Below are 21059 nucleotides of genomic sequence, written 5' to 3' on the forward strand. Positions count from 1 at the left end.
TGTAGACTACATTGCATTACATTAAATGTGTCATATGTTTGCAGGCTGCCAAAGACAATTGATTTATTGACAGACACAAGCCTAAATAACTGATGGACCATGAACTGGGTTATTTTCTTGGTTGTTTACATTGTGTTATGTTGAAGGGATCAGTGACCTGTTCACTGGACACAATAATACAATAATAATGCTGCTTAGAGATTTAAAAAACTTAGAGAGGAAACTTAGCCTATGGATAGCCTATTAGTCTAAAGCCATGGAACATTTTCTTTGAGCATTTGGGGAGGAGGCCACTTTCCAATAAACTTCTTAAAAAACAATAAACCATCAAATAGCATAATTCCCATGAGCACCGAGTGACCTCACTGCGGAGGACGGTATCGTGACCCATGCAGTTCCGAACTGACAGTGGTCTGAGGAGGAGGGCAGCGGATGCATCAGCCAGATGTGGAGCGGTTGGGTGGGCGGGGTACACACAGGGGTCTGCGGATAGGCTTTGATCAATAAAGCACAAATAGGCTACAGCCACAGCGTAGAAACTGCAGGATGTTTTAATCTATGCAAACGACTCCGCATAGCCTATCAGCATTGATAAGGCGATAAGGCATTTGTCACGCGAATCAGAAAAGAAAAGAAAAATCCAAAAAGAAAGAAAAAGGCAAACATCGATGTGGCATAAGGACAATATATTGCAGGTTTAGTCAGAGCCATATCAGAAATCGGCTTTATTCTATAGAAATGCACTGGTAATCCTGAGTGTGTGGAATAGCTGTGAAATAGCTGTAGTCTGGGCGAGAGAGTGGGGGTGTAGCCGAGCCTGTGATAATTAGAGAGAGAGAGAGAGAGAGAGAAGAGAGAGAGGAGAGAGAGACGCGGGTGGACAGTGTGATGCTGTGCGTTATCTAGTGGCTAAATGAGGGTTGTCTTTCCCAGTTCAGGCAGCAGGGCTTCTCCACCCTTCCAGCGAGGATCTGTAATTTACACGACATCAGCAGGGCGCCTGTCGGACCTCCATTGGACTCTGCGCTGGATCTCCCACAGCGGCACTGCTGCTGCTCCATCACCAAACCCTCAACACCAAAGCAGAAGGTCTGATATCCGTGCCATGTGCAGAACGACATGTATGTGTGATTTCATGCGGTGACAGCGGAGGGGAATGGACCAATTGTCATCAAATTCCTGCAGACGCACCGACGGTGATACATCGAAGACTGTCGTGTAGAGAGAAGACCTTCATACGCAGCAGCCAATCCGAGATATACGTTTTTATTGCCAGTGAAAAAGATCTGCGATCGCCTCCATGTCAACCTTAACAATGGGGTAAGTGTGATTATTATCCCACAGGGTGACTGAGTTCCCTATCACTCCTTTCTGTATTCATATCAGCTGCGGCTGCTTCACAGGGTATGAACTTCCCTTCCATGGAAACCACACCACGCATAACGACCCGGGTGTATGCGTAAAAATGTATCTCTGTCCTACATGACATATGATAAACTTGGTGGTGGATAGCTGAGGTAGGTTGTGTGACATGTGTGGTTCAGTGGTGATCTTCTGACGGCCTTGATGTGCTGCACACTAAAAAAACACACATTTTGAGACATGTAATAAAGCAAAGTATTCCTCTGAATATGCACTGTTTACATCATACTTAGGATCAAAATTGGGTTAAGTGGGTTATAGTGGGAGTACATGTGTTTTGGGTGTAGTCACCAACATGAAACAATAAGGCTTACATTCAGTGAAAGAGTAATTACAAATGCTGATTTTTCTAGGTCTGTCTGTTCTACTATTTATTTCTCGCCTACATTTTAGTTATGTAATTCTGAAAGAAGGTGTGTAACAAAAGCATTTCTTCTCAAATATTCTCAGCGATCTGTGGCCTGATGTACATCCTGTTCCGGGTCCTGCTCTTGAGAAGGTTTGGGAACCGTATAAAATCAGAAGAAGGGCAATGTCAGCAGCTACAACGCTGCACCAGGCTCTAATGACAGAAAGTGGCTTCCTGTCTCTATGGCAGCACATTGACCGCTATGTAATACATCAACAACAGGCACCAATCAGTGATTTATACGCCTAGTGTAGAGCACTGCTTCTTTGCATGTCCCCTAACCCTGAGCTCAGCGGCCCATTACCCCCCACCAAGCTTGTCGTTCATTAATAGTTGCCTCTCGCAGTTCATTGTGATTAATTGCACAGCAGTAGGTTACCAATATGGCACAAGCATGTTGGCAAGGCATCAGCCAAAACTCCTGCATTAACTATCTGCAATACACTGGAGGCTTCCCAGGGCCCACTCTGCCCTCCTACAGTGTGGGCAGGACATCATTCAGAAGCAGTCTCCCACTCAGCTTCAGCTCTCCACTGGGCTCTGTCACACTGATGACTAAGTTACTGTTATGCAACTGACTCAATGACTCAATTGATCTACAGTGGAATAAATTGTAAACTGTGGTTCAAAGCACTGCTACATTCAGTGTGTGTATTAAAGTCTGAATATGTGCAGGTGCAGATGAGATAACAGCCTACACAGGTGCCGATCAGTTGTGTGGCTGCTTGTCTAGCAGTAATGGCACAGACAGATAGAGTCATATTTTACTTCAGGCCTTGTGGTCGAATATAAAGCAACTTACAGCTCTAATGGTAATGGAACAGAAGAGAACATTAGTGTTGAACGAGAACTGGAGATGCCTATCAACACTTTCTCTGCTGTGCTCTCACTTCCTTGGCCAAATTCAATTAATGCACAGACGGACTCAGTTTCTTGCCTGTTTGTGTGGGTGTGTGAGAGAGAGTGTGTTCACAGGCACATCTTAGGTCATCGAAGAGGCTCCCAGTAAATAGAGCAACAGGGAGCTCTCCCTTTTAATGACCTCTCTCTACCTTAAATAAGATCTACTTGCCTTCAAGCTCTACTCTGTTGAATTATTATAGAACTCTGGAAACAAGGAAAACTTCTTGCTACCTCCAAAACTGGGATGGAGGTAGCAAAGGAAAGGGAGATCTCCTGAGATGGACTGTTTCATGATACTTTTGTATCTCTGTTTGCAGAAATATGTGCAGCTACAAAGTTAAAGGGGACACTAAAGTAGAAAAGAAAATGCTGCCTTTTGTGGAATAAAGTGTGTGTGTGTGTGTGTGTGTGTGTGTGTGTGTGTGTGTGTGTTGTGTGTGTGTGCGTGTGTGAGAGAGAGAGAGAGAGAGAAGAGAAAGAAAGAAAGCTATTTGGTTACACACTGTGACTCAAAGACTGAGTGTCCACATCTGTGCATTAAACCCCTAAAGCAAAAAAGGGCACTAAAGGCAACCTGTTGCCCATCCTGGAACTGCAGATGTGTGCATGTGTGCGTGCGTGTGTTCATGTGAAATTCCCTGTAGGCATTGGTGTATTGTTGTTCAACCGATCAATACCTATGTCAACATGTGTAGAGTTGAGATGTGTGGCATAGTTCAACATATTTTGAAGAATCGGTTCACCCTAATTGCGAAAAACAACAAACACTTTATTACACCATTTTTAATTTCAAACAAAATCCACAAACATCACTTAATGATAACTGTTCACATTTGGATTATCTATGGATTTTTTGTTCACATCCATTGTACTGGGGTGGAGACAGAAATATCCTAAAACCAGGGCAGATAAAATCAAAACTATTATAGCTAGATGCCACTGGAGGTAAGTGAGAAAATATGTTTTTTTATTGAGCAGCCATAGTTCACATAATTGTTTCTGTGCAGCAGTTCAGAGCTTCCCACTTCCTTCATCTTCTTCTCAGCACTCTATCTTCTCCTACATTTATCACCTCCTCCACATTCTCCTCATCCCACCCTTCTTCTCTCACTTCATCGCTCTCCCTCCCTCTCTCATTCTGCCTGCCTTCTCTTTTTGTTTTACCATTCACTTTCCGTCACCTGCCCCTGTGTCACGTAGTACACTCTGCATGCTAAACACCCCTTCCCTTCCTCCTCAGTGTTTTTCCTATCTCCTCCACACTTTCTCCTTTACCACTCATTCACATCCCACTAAAATTACACACCTTGCATACTTTCCCCCTCTTCCTCTCCATTCTCCTCTTTCCTCTTCCGTTTCCTCTGACCACGTTTCCCCTCTTATAGTGCAAGGGAAGCTTTTGTTTTCACATTCACACTTTTGTATGCACTTCTTTCATGCACTGATGGAAGATACAGAACATCTTAGGCCTTCCCTGCTGCTTTTCTTGTGTCCCAATGCAGCCCACATGTACTGTTCATCGCTAGAGTGCGAGAGGATCAACACACACTGAATTGACCTCCATGCAATCCCATAACCGGTTACTCTGACAGGTTATTGGATCAGACCAGAACTGCTGTAGTGGAAGCACGTATGATAGGCCTGATGTGTTTGGTGTTATGGACATGCCTGCTTTTGAAGAAGAAAATTGTATAAATAGGTTGAATTTTATTTATAGTATCAAATCATAACAATAGTTATCTCAAGACACTTTACAGATAGAGTAGTTATAGACCACACTTTTACAAAGACCCAAAATTCCAGTAATTCCTCCAAGAGCAAGTGGCGAGGAAAAATTCCCTTTTAGGGAAAAAACCTCGGAAAGATCAAGGCTCTTAGTAGGAGGTGTCTGACGGTGCTGGTTGGGGGTGGTTATTGGTGTATTTAGTTAGAAAGCAGCATGTAACTTGAATCACATTACATCATTTATTGGGCTTTCTTTTAAAAGTCTGGTTGTAGGATTAATTATTGCTTTTTTTGTTGGAACAAAACTCTTTGGCACAGACGTTCATGTAAAAATCAAAGCACAAGAATGTTGCTGTGTTTGGTACAAACACAATCAAGCACAAAATTTGCCACAGCTCAGTCAAGTTATGCAATGGAAAAGGATGCTAGTTGCCAAGCGGCTATTGCACGGATCATACGGACAGGCGGTGGTTGTGTGATGTGTGCTGGGAGAGATTTGAAATGACTCACAGTTCTGCCACTTACACTGCTGTTGATTATAATAATTCGTGCACAGCACTCCACAAGCAGCTTTGTGAAGCGGCATTAATCATCCCAGATTCACTCTCTGACTTCCTATACTCTCCACATTCCCCATCATTTTCTTTCTCTTGCTGTCAAATCTCTCTCCCCCCCCCCCCACAACCCCACCCCTCTCTCTCCCCGTGTTTTTCTTTCTTTTCGAGTCTTGGCTAATCACACACAGGAGGGGTGTTGCCGCTGAATTTTAATATTCATTTATACAGCAAGCCTTTGATGTCCCCCATCACCCCCTCAGTGCAGTGTAAGCACTTCTCTATCTCCTGCTCTGCCAGCACTGCCATCCCAGAATATCTCCCTCTGCACCCTGTGCTTTATGTGTGTCTGTGTGTGTGTGTGTGTGTGTGTGTTGTGTGTGTGTGTGTGTGTGTGTGTGTGTGTGTCTGTACTTACTGTAAATATTACCTAAGAAGCCCCAACAATGAATGCTAGAATATATTAGGGCATGGTAAGAGCAAATCGAGGAGTGAGGGATAAACAGACAAAGGGTGAAGGTGTCGCATGAGTGACAGGTGATTGGATGGTCAAAAAACAAAAGATGATGATAGGGGTGAATCCTAACTCTAGTTTCAGTGTCATACAGGGGTCAATAAGAAATATAGTCATCCAAACTCCTTGATGAGTCTGTCATGGAGTTTTGATCATCTACTGATCTAAGCTACAGAGGCACAAATTCACACACTCATGATAGACATAAATGCAGATTTATGATGTATCACTTTGGTGTCATAGTGTGTGTGCATGTTTACAAGGTATATGCACATGCATTATGTGTCTGTGTGGAAACTGCAGCTCTGTGGGGTGTGTCTTTGGTAGTTAACCGTGGACTACTGTCTATATTTAGCCTTAAACCCTCTCCTTTCCCCTTCTGTACTCCCCTGTGTGACCCTCGCTCAGTGCTGCAGGCATTTCCATATCAGAGCAGAGAGAGAGACAGCGCTGGCTACACAGATTGAAAGACAGAAAAAGTTTCTGTTGAATAGCTGCATCAATTCAGTGTATTGGTTCACAAGTAGAGCAATAATGTATGAGTAGTAGCAGTTGTAGTTTGACGGCTCAGTTAGCTTGTTATCCATTTACACATGGCATTAAGTATATTTCGTAGTCGTTTGACAGCCTCTCTCACTGTGGTGTAACTATGGAGGATGGCGAGTTGGTAATTCGGTTGCCAGGGCGATCTGACTCACCTGTGGGCAATAGGAGTTGCGGTGCAGCTGGAGGGTTTGGTGAGACATTGGTGTTGCGGCACAAAGAAGTTCATCACTTCTTCTTCGTCCCATTCAGGGAGCAGCCCATCTACAGCACGAGGGCCCACGTCTTCCAAATTGACCCCAACACCAAGAAGAACTGGTTGCCCACCAGCAAGCATGCCGTCACGGTGTCCTACTTCTACGACAGTACGCGCAATGTCTACCGCATCATCAGCCTGGATGGCACCAAGGTGAGCAGTTGATTATGATTATTACTGCAACCGTACACACTTTGTCGCACACAAAACACAGATTTCTTTATACCGTACCCCCAGTTGAATCCATTGTTTGTTTGTTTTCTGCCAACTGACATGGTTTTGTAAAGATGTCAAACAGCCTTCCAGGAGATTTTAGTGATACTGTGATCTGCTGAATCTAATGTGTAAACACATCTTAAAAGAGGTCATTGCTGCAGTCTGTCCCAAGCCTGACAGCTCATGTTTCATTGTGTGTAGGTATGCAACTACTGTGTTTGTGTGTGCATGTCTATGTGTGTCTGTCAGCACTTGAAAATCCACACTTTATGTCTGAGGATATTCTTGTTAGAGATCCAGGAGGGATATTTCTGCAGGCCATGGTGTGATTTATAGGGATGGACCAGTCACACACATGCACGCTTGCCGCCAGCTATGGAGAGAGGAGGGGTGAAGTTTAATGAGAGAAACAGATGACAGAGTGAAAAGAATGGGTGGTAAAAGAAATAAGTAGTGCAGCAAAGACAGAAAAGTGTGAAGCCAGGTGATGGAGAAGGTCAGACAAATGTGAAGGACTGATGGGAGAAAAGCAAAGTCACACAGGTTGCAATCAGTGATCACCAACTGTGGGTGAACAATTTCTGCTGGGCAACTGAACAGCCCTCTCATATCGCACAACAATCAACAGATACTTGATCAGTGAATTAAGCTATTGTGTAACATAAACATAAACTCACTGACTGCTACCCCTCCCAAACTCATTGTTATGTATTAATTGCAACCCGAATGTGAACCATTACACAACACTGCTAATTAATCAACCAATTAATTTGTTCTCCGTTAATGTTATTTAACAAGGGAGATTGAATTATATAAGACCTAGAGGTAGCCTTCTATTTTAGCTCATGTAAAGTAGAAGATATATTTCTCAGTGTCAAGAAACTGATAAAAAGGAAAAGACTAACTTTCTTACTTCCACTAACCCTGTCTGTTAAGACCCTCTTGGCAAGACTAAGACCAAGTTCATTGGTTCCTATTGAAGAGGTAAATATTTTTAAACTAGTCACAAATATGTATTTCATTTCTTTTTCATCAATCCAACTTGTGTGCATACATTAACTGTCCTCTGTTAGCTTTCCAAAATGGATTTTATTGTGTTGGTGGGTGTGAGCCTGCGCCACCGGAAGCTATGTATGTCTTTTCAGGCTTCCCCTGTCTCTCACACATACATACAAACAGAAACCCAAACAAAGCTATTTTTTTAGATGAAGTAAAGGGATGCAACTATGCTCAATTATATATTATTGATTAATTGATTAGTCATTTACAGTAATCTCTTTTGTGTCAGAAATACAGAAACCCCAGGTGATGCATTCATTTCACAATGACATAACACAGAGAAAAGCTGCAAATCCTCCCATTTGAGAAACTGGAAGCATGATTATCCAAAGTGTTGCCGATTAATGCTCTATTAATCAATTATAACTCAATTAATTGGCTGATATTTTTGGCTATGCTGCAATACTTTGGAGAGTCTGATAGGCACATGATCTTACTTATACCAACAGTTACAGAAAGATAAAGTAGAGATACAGCTGGGTTTTAATGTGTGAACTGTGTCTTCCAACAATATGTTTCATATATATATTGTCATCTGTCATCCTGATTTATGTGTGTGTGAATATTCTTTAATCGGAAATATAAAAGGCAAATTTCACATGTTTGGCTTTACATTCTCCTTGCCTTTTCATCTGACCCACTTTCTGATTTGTACGCACTATGCACACACGCTGCAGTAATAAAGTTAATTTAGTAAGTGTTAAGTGTGTTGCCTTTGTCCTGCAGGCAATAATCAACAGCACCATCAGTCCCAACATGACGTTCACAAAGACCTCACAGAAGTTTGGCCAGTGGGCGGACAGTAGAGCCAACACTGTCTACGGCCTGGGATTCTCCACTGAGCATCATCTAGCCAAGGTACCACAAACACACCACACACACCACACACACACACACACACACACACACACACACACACACACACACACACACACACACACACACTCACACACAAATACCACAACCAAACTCAGTATAAACACAGTATAAACCCATCTTTTGATGTCCCAAAATTCCCTCCCTCGACAACTATTTTTTATATCTTAAACTCCCCTTTCCCAATCATTTACGCCTTTGTACAACTACATTCTATAAGTGGAAAATTCTGGAAAATCCCTGGCAGCCCAAATTTGACATATTGGTTTACATTGGTGTAGTTTAGTGTTTTCCTTAAGAAGAACTTTATGACCTTTGAAAAAAGATGTATACGGTCTTTAGTGGCTCAGGAGGGAGCTCAAAGTGTGAGGAAGTAAAGGTCTTCTAAGTTTTGGCTTTATTTTGGGGGTATGACTCAAATTAGGGACCAAAAGTCAGGCTATCTCGGCTTCTGCTGCTTTGATTTTGACCGTTCTATTTTAAAAGAAAAACTGTTCCTCACAAGGCTCCAAACTCTATGAATGCTAAATTGATAGATTACCCCTCCAAGAAGTAAATGTGCCATAGATATTTTCCTATTTTTTGAAAGTGACGAGTGTCGACTGTCATTGACTTGTCTTGTTGTGATGTTGTACTGTACATATATAATTTGTTCTCAGGTCTCTCGTGCATAACATATCTTAATCTTAATTAGACTTTGTAATGAAAAGCTTACAATCAAGCTTAAACAATTTTCACAAATCTGATCTTTTGTTTTGTTAATTTTCTCATCTTCTTGGCTAACGTAGAGACGTTTAGTGTGACTGATTCAGAGTGGTAATAACACTGTGGAACTGTGTCTGGAGTGTACCAATATGCAGTTTTAACAGACTCTTACCAGGCAATTAGAAGTATTTTTTGTGTTCTAAAGTTGAAATAATTCAGATTCACTTCTCAGATAACTGCGGTGCCAACACTCCTAAAGCACTTACTCTGAGAACTACTGCATTTAGAGCACCGTACTAGAACTATAATTGCACTGAAGTGAAATGATATTGAGTTACGTATTGCAACTCCTCTAATGGCAGACACAAGATCGGCTCCAGCAGCACTACCAATTTGATTTCCTCGCCACTCAGCCCTCTGCAGTACTGTATATACTAAATTACTCTGTAACACTGTGGGAGTAGTGTCGGTGATGAACCACACCCTAAAGGGACATTGGTGATATGGGCTTGTGTGGATGTGTTAGCGTGTTTATATTTGTTCAGATCCACTCAGCTGAGCTCACCTTACTGCCTCAGGCTCGCTGGATGTATATGTGCTCTCGACTAAAATAACTCCTGAGATCAACTTCAGCCACTCGCCACTTCTGATCAAACAAAACAACACTATTAACAAAAATCTCAACAAGGAAAACACAATTGCACAGTCTATTTTGTTCTGTGTATGCAAAAGTAAAAAGTATACATCTGCGATAGAAGAGGTCACTAAAAGTGACCTAGTTAGCTCATGTTTCTGCTAAGGCATTATGGGTAAGGTAAAGTTAAACTGTGGGTCGTTATGGGCAACAGCTTCTCTCTATCAGGTCAAGTAGAACTTATTTGTCCCCATAGGCAGTTGGTTTTTCAGCAGTGACCACCCAAGATCAATACTAATACAACAATAAATAGCAAACATGTATGAAAAAATAATTTGCCAGCTTTAAGACTGATGTATTACACACTGATCTGTGTGTGTGTGTGTGTGTGTTTGTGTGTGTGTGTGCGCATGCACATACGGCTTTACTAAACAGATTAAACCACAGTATTGTATAAGTCACAGTCCATACTGATGGCAGTGTTTTGTGTCCAGTTTGCAGAGAAGTTTGCGGAGTATAAAGAAGCAGCACGGCTCGCTAAAGAGAAGAGTCAAGAAAAAATGGAGATGGCCACGTCTCCTTCTCAGGTACGTTCAGTAGGCTATGTAGTGTGTAATAAAGTGAAGTTTAGAAGGGGAAATGTCTTTTTGGTGGAACTGCTAATAACTTATAGACATCTAAAACATGTGCAAAGGGATCCCTACCAGACACTGCTTTTCTGTAAGGGTTCAAAAGCCAAAAAGGTCAGAAATGACTTGTACCACTTTTTTATAAGTATATATAAAATCTTAAGCCAAAAAATGACTAGGAAGGATCTGTCAAATACATTTAAAAACCACAATATTGTCTTCTTAATGTATGATGAATGTATAAAGTAGCATACATTCATAAAGGTTTTTCAAAATTGTACTTAAGTGCAGTACTTACTTATTTACCTTCCCCTGCTGCATGAACCCCTGGGAGAGCCAGGCACTGAGGTTAAGAATAACAGTCCTGATATAATTAACACCAGTGTGGTAGATTTTCTGTGTATGTTGTCTATCCACCCTATACATTTCAAGAAAAAGACAAAGCTGCCTGTTGACTCACCATAAATCGGACAACATAATTTGCTAATGTGATAGGTATTTGTTTGCGTGGAATATGCAATAGTTATCTGAGAGAAAATTATCTTGTTTCAGAGGAGAATCCCCAGAGAAATCTGTGCTTTAATCTAAGGGCTGTTAACAGGCTTCATGTCCTCGTCTGTTCATACTGGAGGCTAGGGTAGCAGCCCCCCCCCCCCCCCCCCCCCCCCCCGCTGTACTGCAGTCTATTACTTGTACTATTAATGCTGCGGCCCATACAGGTTGAAATGCTACAGTATATTGTGCTTCCCATGGGAGGATGTTTTTTAATAAAGCCAAGTGGACAGCTTTTCTCTCACCAGGGGTTAAAGGCTGTATATGTGCTGGCCACCGCCACACCATAGTGGTGACACTGGAGAGATGGCTGTTACTATAAAGGCTGCAGCCTTCCTGCTACAAGCCTGCATTGCTCTCCTCAAGCTGCTCTGTTTCACTACTGGAAGTCACTGTTGGAACCTACATGCCTGCTGGCTTTCTTTCTAACCTCCAGATCTTCTCTTTTCTCTTCTATAAATATGCTAGAAAACATGAGAGAGGACTTACTCTGCTAAAACAAGAAGAGAAAACACACAACTAAATGCTTTATGCTGAGCCCAATAGGCCAGACCCCAGTGGACGTGCATCGTGAGCAGATATTGAATGAATGTGAAGCACAAAGTGAAGCAATAACAATAATCTTTCTCTTATCTCCCACTTCCTTCTTGTCCATTAGAGACATACAGGCAGTGTCATTGTGCTAAATATTGTGCCCAAGCCCTAAGTCTTAATAGCTTTGTTTTATGAACGAGCAGTGGCTAAATGATTTGTCTCTTGTATAATTCTGTGGTTGTATGGAATATAAAGATAAGCATTAATCTGTAAGTCTGCAATTTCCCAGTGCTATAGTAAGATATTAAATGACCTATACATGTGGAACTGCTCACTTAGACGCTCAATTTGCTTTTTACGAGAACAGCAAGAGCTTTATGAGTGTCAAAACAGCACCACCTCCACCACTAGAACACACACACACACACACACACACACACACACACACCACACACACACACACACACACACACACACACACACACACACACACACACACACACTCAGGAGAAGGATGATCCAAATTAATGTATGCAATTTTCTTTTTATCATGTTGCCTTTTTATCTTGTTGTAATAAGAGGTTGTTAAGATTGCTCAAGTTAAATATTACACATTTTATAAATTACATATAAGTTAACTATACAGGAGTTTTTATAAGTCCCTTTCTGTAAGTGCTGTAGGATTGAAATGATTAAACAATCAGTCAATTTACAGAAAATAATTGCGATCCCAGTTTGGTTAATTGTTAAAGTAATTTAATCACTGGTTCCTGCTTCTTAAACATGTTGTAATCTTTTAATCATTGTAAATGAATCATCTTAGAAATTTAAACGGTTGGTCTGACAAACAAAGATATTTGAAAATGTGACCTTGGGCTCTGAATTTCATAGTGTCAAAATGAATCGATTAATCGTCAAACACACAACTGACAGCATAATCAGTTAGGAAAACAGTTGTTAGCTACAAGCAGTGCTCTATATTTTCTCATGCTAACTGCTATCCAGTTGTTCGCTATTTAATCTAAACAGCGAAGGTTTTTAGGTTATGTTAAACGCATCATGTCTTGTATGCTTAGGGCTGTGTCTCTGAAAAAAAGCATCCAGAACACCATTAACAACTAAAAATGTAGAAGATGTATGCTTTTGTAACCTCACAGTAAATTTAATCATTACTATTTCAAATTATTGACATTAGAGAGTATCACGCAGATATTTATTTATAGTGAAATGTCACAAATGTCTAAATTTGACGAGTAAATGGTTGAGCTTTTAAAATGTTTTCACAATACTTGCCATATGTAGTCACAATGACTAACCGTGTAAAGAAGAATGCAATGATTAAAATAATTCAGTTGTGTTTTATTGATTATCTGATAGTAGTAACATCTGAACAACTTTATTTCACATGTAGGAATCACCAGGCGGCGAGCTCTCTTCACCTTTGACCCCAGTGACTCCGCCCATGGAAAACATCAACGGCACAGATGACATCTGTGACACGACTCCCAACTCGGACACGCGTCCAGAGCCGTCTCAGAACGCACTGGCCTTCGCACACAGGTACACCCCACATTGTATTGTGTTGTCCTGTTTACTACAGTACACATGGACAAGTCTGACCACACACACTCACTGTCACATAGATCACACACAAACAACACAAGTATTCATTATTATGATTTCCTTTACTATTCTGTTTGTCTGAGGCACAGAAGTATACATCTTTCTTCCTCTGTCTTTCTTTTCATCTGCATGCACCTACTGTACGTATGTGTTGCATGCCAGCATGGTAGTGAACTCCCTCTATTCACTGCTGCTCTCTCGTGTTTTTCCTCCCTAGGGAACAGTTTAAGACTTGTCGGGTCTGCTCTTTCTGATAGGGATGTCATTACCTGAAAACTGCAACATCATAACTACACAAAACAAAAAAAATGCTTAGGCACAAACTTTCCCAAAAATAGGAAGGATTGCAGGTCAGCAACAGGGAGGGTCTTCTTTACAAACCTGGTGCACTGCCTGTTTACTAACTGCTAACAAGTAAGGTAAAACAGCATGCCATCACTCCAGACAGGAGGAATTTTTGGTGCAATGAATTACACGAGTGGCATTTTCGCTCACACGACCAGCAAAATATGTTACTTCAAGTGTTTCTCAGGAATAAGGAATTATTCAAGTTATTATTTTTTTTCCACTCTAAGCATGCTTGTTAAAGAAACTCACATATATTTATAGTGATTTACACTACCGGTCAAAAGTTTGGGGTCACTTTGAAATTTCCATTGCACTCAGTTGTAGACAGAATACCATCTGAGATCAGTTGCATTGTTTTTTTTAACCAGGGCAGCAGTTTTCAGATTACATTATGTGCTTACATAATTACAAAAGGGTTCTCCGATGTTTTCTCAGTTTGTTTTTTTAAATGATATCAGATTAGTAAACAGAATGTGCCTTTGGAACATTGGATGAAGGCTTGCTGATAATGGGCAATGTAGATATTGTATTAAAGATCAGCCCCCACTCAGATCAGCTGGTATTCTGTCTAAATGGAGTGGATTGAAAATTTGTAAGTGACCTCAAACTTTTGACCGGTTGTGTATGTTTGCCTACTGCAATGCAATAATATCTTTTTAATTGAAAATTCTAATAGTTTGATTTTTATGGTGATTGGTGCATTACAGATTACGTGACGTGTCACTTCTATGCATGCAGCACTACTGTTACACTGTATACATTCCTGCTGTTTTTGTGTCCTGTCAGCAGATTGAATATTGAAATGGTTAATTCATATTCTCTGTGATATCAATTCTGGTTCATATTTAGTGGATTGTGTAAGATAAAAGGGTTAAAGTTCCATGTAAATATTTTTGATTTGTATAATGGCTCTCTGAAGAGTTGTGTGGTTGTGAGGTTCACCAAAAAAGGTGTCGATGAAGCGTTTTAATGTCAGACTTATATAACATACTGTGGGGTAGTGGGAGGCAGAGAAAGAGAAAGACAGACAGGCCCGCAGAGTGTGTGTGTGTGTGTGTGTGTGTGTGTATGTGTGTGTGTGTGTGTGTGTGTGTGTGTGTGTGTGTGTGTGTGTGTGTGTGTGTGTGTGTGTTGGTGTGTGTGTGTGTGTGTCAGAAGCCGGAGAGAGCGAGAGAACGACAGAATGAGGTGCATTGTATAAATTCTGTGCATGAGTCACTGATATACCTAAACATTCTCCAACTGCACACACACTCACCAGAACAAATAAACTAAACAGAAGGACATGGAGCGATGAGTTTGAATCATTTGAGTGAGAGAAGTGTTTTTTTCTCAGGAGAGGAAATGTCCTTATTATCTACTGTGACCTGTACACAGGTCTTTTCACTTGTAAAATCTCTGTAATCTTGTGCCACTTGTTTCACTATTTCTCTGGCTGCGATTCTTATTAATTAAAGATATCAATCAATTGCTTAATGTATTATCATTCTTTTTTTTTTGCTTAACTCTTGTTGTCTGAGCGAAGGCTTAGAACATTTTATAGATATTTAAAGATCATTGTAGCGATCTTTAAAGGTATTCTTTATTAGTGTGTTAAAGCCTGTAAAGCTGTGACAAGCTCAAATGCAAATGCAAATGCTCAGAAATCCCTACTGCTACATCATGAACTCTGAAAGGCTACACAGATCTGAGTTCGCAGTGAGAGCATAATGTAGAGAGGACACCCACTGCCTGCTGCAGCCTTGCTGCTGATGTGTCTATTAATGCTGCATGCGTGGGAGACCGGGTCGACTCTCCACATTCAAGATGGCAAGCAAACCTCAGTCTCACATTTTCTCAGAGGCATATGCAGAGAGTGTAGATGCTTGGACAGTCCACATCTTTTACCACATAACTCTTCCTCATTCTATCTGTTCTCTCTATGAATTATACCTCTTCTATTTAATATCTTCCGTGTGCATCATCTCACATGTTCATCACGTCTTACAGTAGCTCTATCAGCGTCTCATGTGACTCAAGCTGCAGTGAAACTGTTTTTTCTGTCAATTTGTGTACTGGTGTATAAGCTGATCATTGATTTAATAGCCAAAAGAAAAGAATAAAAATTGTTTGTAGTGTACTTTAATGTGTTTACTTGTATATTACCTCATTTGGGTTTAGACCCACATATAGAAACACACCTCGACACACAGGCATTTTGCTGTTTTTTTCTGTTGCACCAGACCTCTTTGATGGTCTTGGTTTGTCTCTACCATGTGTCTGGAATTACATGAGGACTCATCACCATAACATGTACACCACACTGCTGCTTAGCGGGGCTGTGTAGGCTGGTTTGTGTCGGTGCATAGGGCAGAGGAAGAGAGAGGAGGATGAGGGTGCAGGGCTGTGAGAGGATTTTTTTTATATTCCACGATGTAGGCGTGTTTGTCAGGTCTGCGTTGGAGTTGTTGAATGATGTTCAGAATGTTGGAAGACCTTTAGTTGGGACTGCCTTGGCTGTATGTGAATGGTCTTCTATTGTTGGAGGATGCAGGCATCTGTCGATGGGTTTGTGTGAACGAAGACGGTGCCGATGTCATACGTCAGGGTGCCACGAGCCTCCGTTCCTCCAGTGCTGCCATGGCAACCGCTCTTGCTCCCTGCTTCTTGAAGTGCTATGCGAGTAGGATGAACCTACCTGACAACGCACAGTGGTCAGGACACGGCAGAAACACTGTGGGCTGTAGAAAAAGCTTCAAAGCTTGTGTTTGGTAGCTTTATTGAGCCTGGGAGGAGAATTCTACTTAACGTTGTGAAGTAGTAACACACAAAACAGAGTGTTGATGTTTTATTCAAGAGTACTGGTGTATTGGCAGTGTGTACATGTTATGTTCAAACCACAAAAAAACATTCAGAATTCAATTTTAAAAACGTTTTTTTTTAACCAATTAAAACAAAATAAAATGCAATTAAAAACTAAAAACTGTGCTCTTTTTTGTCATGACACATCTGCATTATATTCTTGTTGGCAGAATATTGTTCACATAAAACAGATAAAAACAAATAAACTAAATATTAAACTCTATAATTCTGATGCAATCTTCTCTACCAAATGCAGATTGTTTACATTTTTTTCTTTTCTTTTTAAATGTATTCAAAAAACAGGGCAGACATTGTCTAACAATTTCAAACTGATACAAACAAGGAAGTAATTTCTCTTCAGTTTAACATCACAAGTGGTTCTTGCATGAATAGATGTGGAATTATAAAAAAAATGACATCAAATGAACAGCAAATATAGAAAATACAATTAGCTAATAAAATCCTCATGATAAGGCATTTGTATTGTGTAAATAACAACATTATCTTTACAATTAGCGGCTCCTTGACACAGTGGCAGCTAACTTACCCTCCATGTGTCTCACACACCTTCAGCTCTGCTCTGCTGTCCTCAACCAGATGCCCCCCATTCAGCCTTTCCACTCATTTAATGAAGACAAACACCAGTGTCAAAACATCTTGCACTCTTCTCTCCTCTAATTCTCCCTCCATCGCTCTACTTTGCTTTCTCCGTCTCTCTCCATCCGCACATCTTGACGTCTCGCCTGCTCTCCTGCTCTCCGAGCTGCTCGCTGCTGTGTGGGGTTTATACATTGGCGGGGCTGTGTGCCTTGGTGACAGCATCACTCCATGTGTGTGTGAGTGGTTGTGTGTCAGTTAATATGTGCATGTGTAGGATGAAGTGTCGTCTCCCTCCTATGCGTCACACAGGCAGACACACTTGCACTTACAGAGGGGGTGGCTGTTGTGTAAGAATTGAAGGTGCCGTGGGAGTCCTGTGTGAATTACATCTGAGGTTTTCAGTCTTTTACACTTCACAGAGTGGGTGTTATGGCATAGTGGAGTACTGCTGCAATATGAGAATATATACAGTATATATATATATATATATTGTGTGTGTGTATGTGTGTGTGTGTGTCAGTGAGGGGGCGGAAAAAAACTGAAAACAACATTGTTATGGGTCATACACAGACCCTCATCACTCCTTGAGCGAGCTAAGCTTCCTTTTGTGTTTTTCTGTGTATGTGGTTCCATACTGCTGTGAGGGATTTAGAAGTATGTGGGAGTAGGAGCTCCTTTTCAAAAGTACTTGACTCAGTGTCTGTACTCAACAATGTTTAGGTCTCTCATACATTCTCCTGCCCAAATCAGACATTATGTGTGAGACAAGGAGTGGGCATTATGTAAATCTTAAATGTTTACCGCAGTGCTCATTTCTAACTGGGGAGATGCACAGCAGAAGCATTAACCCTCCAGAAAGTTGAGTTTGTACCTATATCTAATGTTACTCTTCAACCCTGAACTATTGACTACCCAGACCATATGCTGCCTTTTTCTCCCACACATGCCACTCCATCGTGCAATTCAATCACATTCAATCACTTCTCCCTTATCTCTCATTTCATCTTCTCATCCGTGAGTAGCTGGACCAGATTAGTCTCCAGCCAGTCTGATGATATAATCTCAGATTACAACTCATGTGGCAGACAGCTGCTTTCACAGATACAGGCCAGGAAGTGCCGACCTCCAATTTGAGTGCCCGCTGAAGTCTTTGTCAGTGCTGGCGCAAAGATGGATGGATGGAATCATAATTTTTGAATGGTCCCCACCTGCATCACCTGCAAAATGTCAATCAAAGATACCCAAAAAGACTCAAAATGACCACAAAGAAAGTCAAAATGGTGACTAGTAGACACAAACAACCAAAAGAGATGCAAAGTTAACACAAATAGACCGAAAACTACTCTGAACGGGGTGGGGAATGCCTTTTACATATTTGTGCCCAAGGAACCATTGTTTCAAAATGATGGATGGATGGATGGATGGTTACAAACAATAATGGTTGTGATATGCTGTGAAAAAATAAACCTTCACATTCCTAACTCAATTTTGCAGAATCAGACATCATTACTTTTCAGATATACTGTACATATCTTGCATCTATTGCATGAAACCATAAGCACTTGTCATCTTATGTTGCTGTTGTGGTAAACTGACAGTATGAACGTTCCTGTGTTCTGCAGCCCTGTCATGACAAAACACTGGGAGGCTGAGCTGGAAGCACTAAAGGGGAACAATGCCAAGCTAACGGCAGCTCTGCTAGAATCCACAGCCAACGTCAAACAGTGGAAACAACAACTGGCTGCCTACCAGGAGGAGGCCGAGAGACTACACAAACGGGTGAGGGACAGGGCACAGGAATGCTTGCTTGTTTTTATGTGTGATTAATTCATATACATCAAATGAGAGGGCTCATTTGGACGGGATGGTGTGAAGCCAAGATGAGAGGATGCAAAAACAGAGAGGAGAGATGATTGTTGGCATGAGGATGAGTTAAAAAGAGGTTGTCTGAAAATAAAAGATAAACTGAGAACATAATACTGTTGTGTCCTTCTCTCACCATGGATGTGACATTTGATCACCATCTTGTACTTTTAGGTGACGGAGCTCGAGTGCCAGAGCAACCAAACCCCGGCTATCAAATCCCAAAAGACTGAACTCAACCAAACCATAGAGGAACTGGAGAATATGCTAAGGGATAAAGAAGAGGTGTGTGTGTGCATGTGTGTGTGATAGTGGGGAAGTACCTTGCTTGAAATGTAATAGCTCATGCAGTAACACCCTACATGCTACACAGCCTTTTAATCTGTGTTATGTCCTTCAGGAAATGGAAAAGTTTAAAGAGGAATTAGAAAACATGAATGACCTGATGGAGCAGAAAGACACACTTACCCAGAAACTTGAGGTAAGTGATACCAAGACGCATTGTACATACAGTATAACTGTTCGCCAAATTATCAGCATGCCATCTGTCATTATTTACCCCAAATGACACAAACCTGACAACAATGCTTTCTCTTCTCCAGGAGACGGAGCTGCGCAGTCGGGTGCTAGAGGAGCAGCTGGTGGGGGCCGAGCAGCGGCTGGAGGAGAACCAGGAGGAGCAGGAGAATTTCAGGAAGAGCCTGCGGACGCTGCTGGAGCTGCTGGACGGCAAGATCTTTGAGCTGACGGAGCTTAGAGACACCTTGGCTCGGCTCATAGAGGAGGCCAGCTAGAGACGGAGCTGCCTAATCTTCACAGACAGAGCCATATGATAATATACACCCTGAGAACCCCAACTCACCCACACCGATTCTACCCACCATGCCCCACCTTCCTTCTACACCCTGCACACATCAAAACTGAGACACTACACTGCCCCAATTCTGATTTTGCTCAAAACGGGCAGCTAACTCTCCTAATCAAGCTCCCAATAATCACAGGCACTCCTGTAGTTCAAGACAACGCAGGGACTACCTCATCTTGCCTTCTGATTGGCTGGTGTAGGAGTAACCTCGGTTGAATTGATCTCTCCAGAAGTAGGGAAGCCTGTCTTGGCACACTGCAACTGCCCCCGAAACCCACCTACACACTCTCAAAGAGTTAACTTGAGATCTGTGCCTCGGTGCCACCTGCTGTTTAACTGGGAGAGCTGCACCACAGCTTGCAGCATCACATCACACACTCACATACCCCTTTTCTTTCTCTCTAAAGTGCCCCCTCCAAGGGGAATGTTGAAAGTCATGTGGAAATAATTGCTGTTAAGACTCAGAGAACTGCGCCAAAGCTGCCAAATCCCCCCAAAATATTGTACTCTAACTAGCAGATGCTTTGATCCAAAGTGACTTATTGTACAGAGAAGGGCTGAACAGAGAAACCATGTTTGAGCTCAGGCTGCCAGCGGAGGGTCACTGGAAACAGAGAATTAAAGGATGGCTCTCAACAAACCATTCTTACCTATTTACACAGGGCTGCTGGGAAAGGAAGTTTGGTTTATGTATGTATCCTACATAGTCACACCCTATATAAAATCCTACATGATAGCTGAGTGTTGAATCTTCCAGAGGCATTGTTCGTGCCACACAGGAATTTTAGAGGGTGTGTGCCCACGTTAGATTCAACATGAGAATTCCTGTATCCAGACTGCTTCCACCGTCACAGACACCTGACCTGTCTTCCTGCCAAACTCAGTGTGGTGTGTGTTCCTAAACAAGGCCTGACCTGAGATATAACGCGTGCCTTCAAAGCACATATGCGTGGACACATGTTCGTATATAATATGTGTGTGTGATTTGTGCTGTGAGAGAAAGACCCTGTTTTTGGACATCAAGGCCCACAGACAGACACACACAGACAGACAGACAGACAGACAGACACATGCACGCACGCATGCATGCACACACAAACACACACACACACACGCATCCACACACCCACGCATGCACACCAACACACACATACACACACACACTGAGCAATACCAGACAGGCTCTATACAACACCTCTATCTATCTTTATCAGGTACTCTACTCAGTGGACTCAATGCAGATAGGTGATATGAATGCAACTCAGCTGATTCCCCCTGTCCGAAAGAAAGTGAACTACTGTTGACCGCGAACCTGTGTGGCAGCCCTGTCTGGTCAAAGTAGTGCAACATGAAGGGCTTATAGAGTGTCATCTAGGTGTTCGTAAATC

The 21059-nt window shown here is 41.8% G+C and overlaps 1 protein-coding gene across 3 annotated transcripts; it reads left to right on the forward strand.

The window, feature by feature from the left end:
* The first annotated feature begins 849 nt into the window (after nt 1-849).
* homer1b (homer scaffold protein 1b) lies at nt 850-20741 on the forward strand. 3 transcript variants are annotated; one of them, XM_032515722.1, is made up of 9 exons: nt 850-1320; nt 6323-6479; nt 8328-8459; nt 10311-10403; nt 12943-13091; nt 18566-18722; nt 18981-19091; nt 19207-19287; nt 19409-20741. In XM_032515722.1, the coding sequence occupies exons 1-9, from the start codon at nt 1301-1303 to the stop codon at nt 19598-19600; spliced, it is 1092 nt and encodes a 363-aa protein (XP_032371613.1). In that variant the 5' UTR covers nt 850-1300; the 3' UTR covers nt 19601-20741. The 3 variants fall into 3 exon arrangements, with proteins under 3 accessions (XP_032371613.1, XP_032371614.1, XP_032371612.1); XM_032515721.1 differs by lacking the exon at nt 850-1320 and having other exon boundaries at nt 5880-6479; XM_032515723.1 differs by lacking the exons at nt 850-1320; nt 18566-18722; nt 18981-19091; nt 19207-19287; nt 19409-20741 and adding an exon at nt 13372-16404 and having other exon boundaries at nt 5782-6479.
* The last annotated feature ends 318 nt before the right edge of the window (nt 20742-21059 follow it).

This window comes from Etheostoma spectabile, chromosome 5 (assembly GCF_008692095.1).
Source record: "Etheostoma spectabile isolate EspeVRDwgs_2016 chromosome 5, UIUC_Espe_1.0, whole genome shotgun sequence".
In the NCBI taxonomy this organism is placed as follows: Eukaryota; Metazoa; Chordata; class Actinopteri; order Perciformes; family Percidae; genus Etheostoma; species Etheostoma spectabile.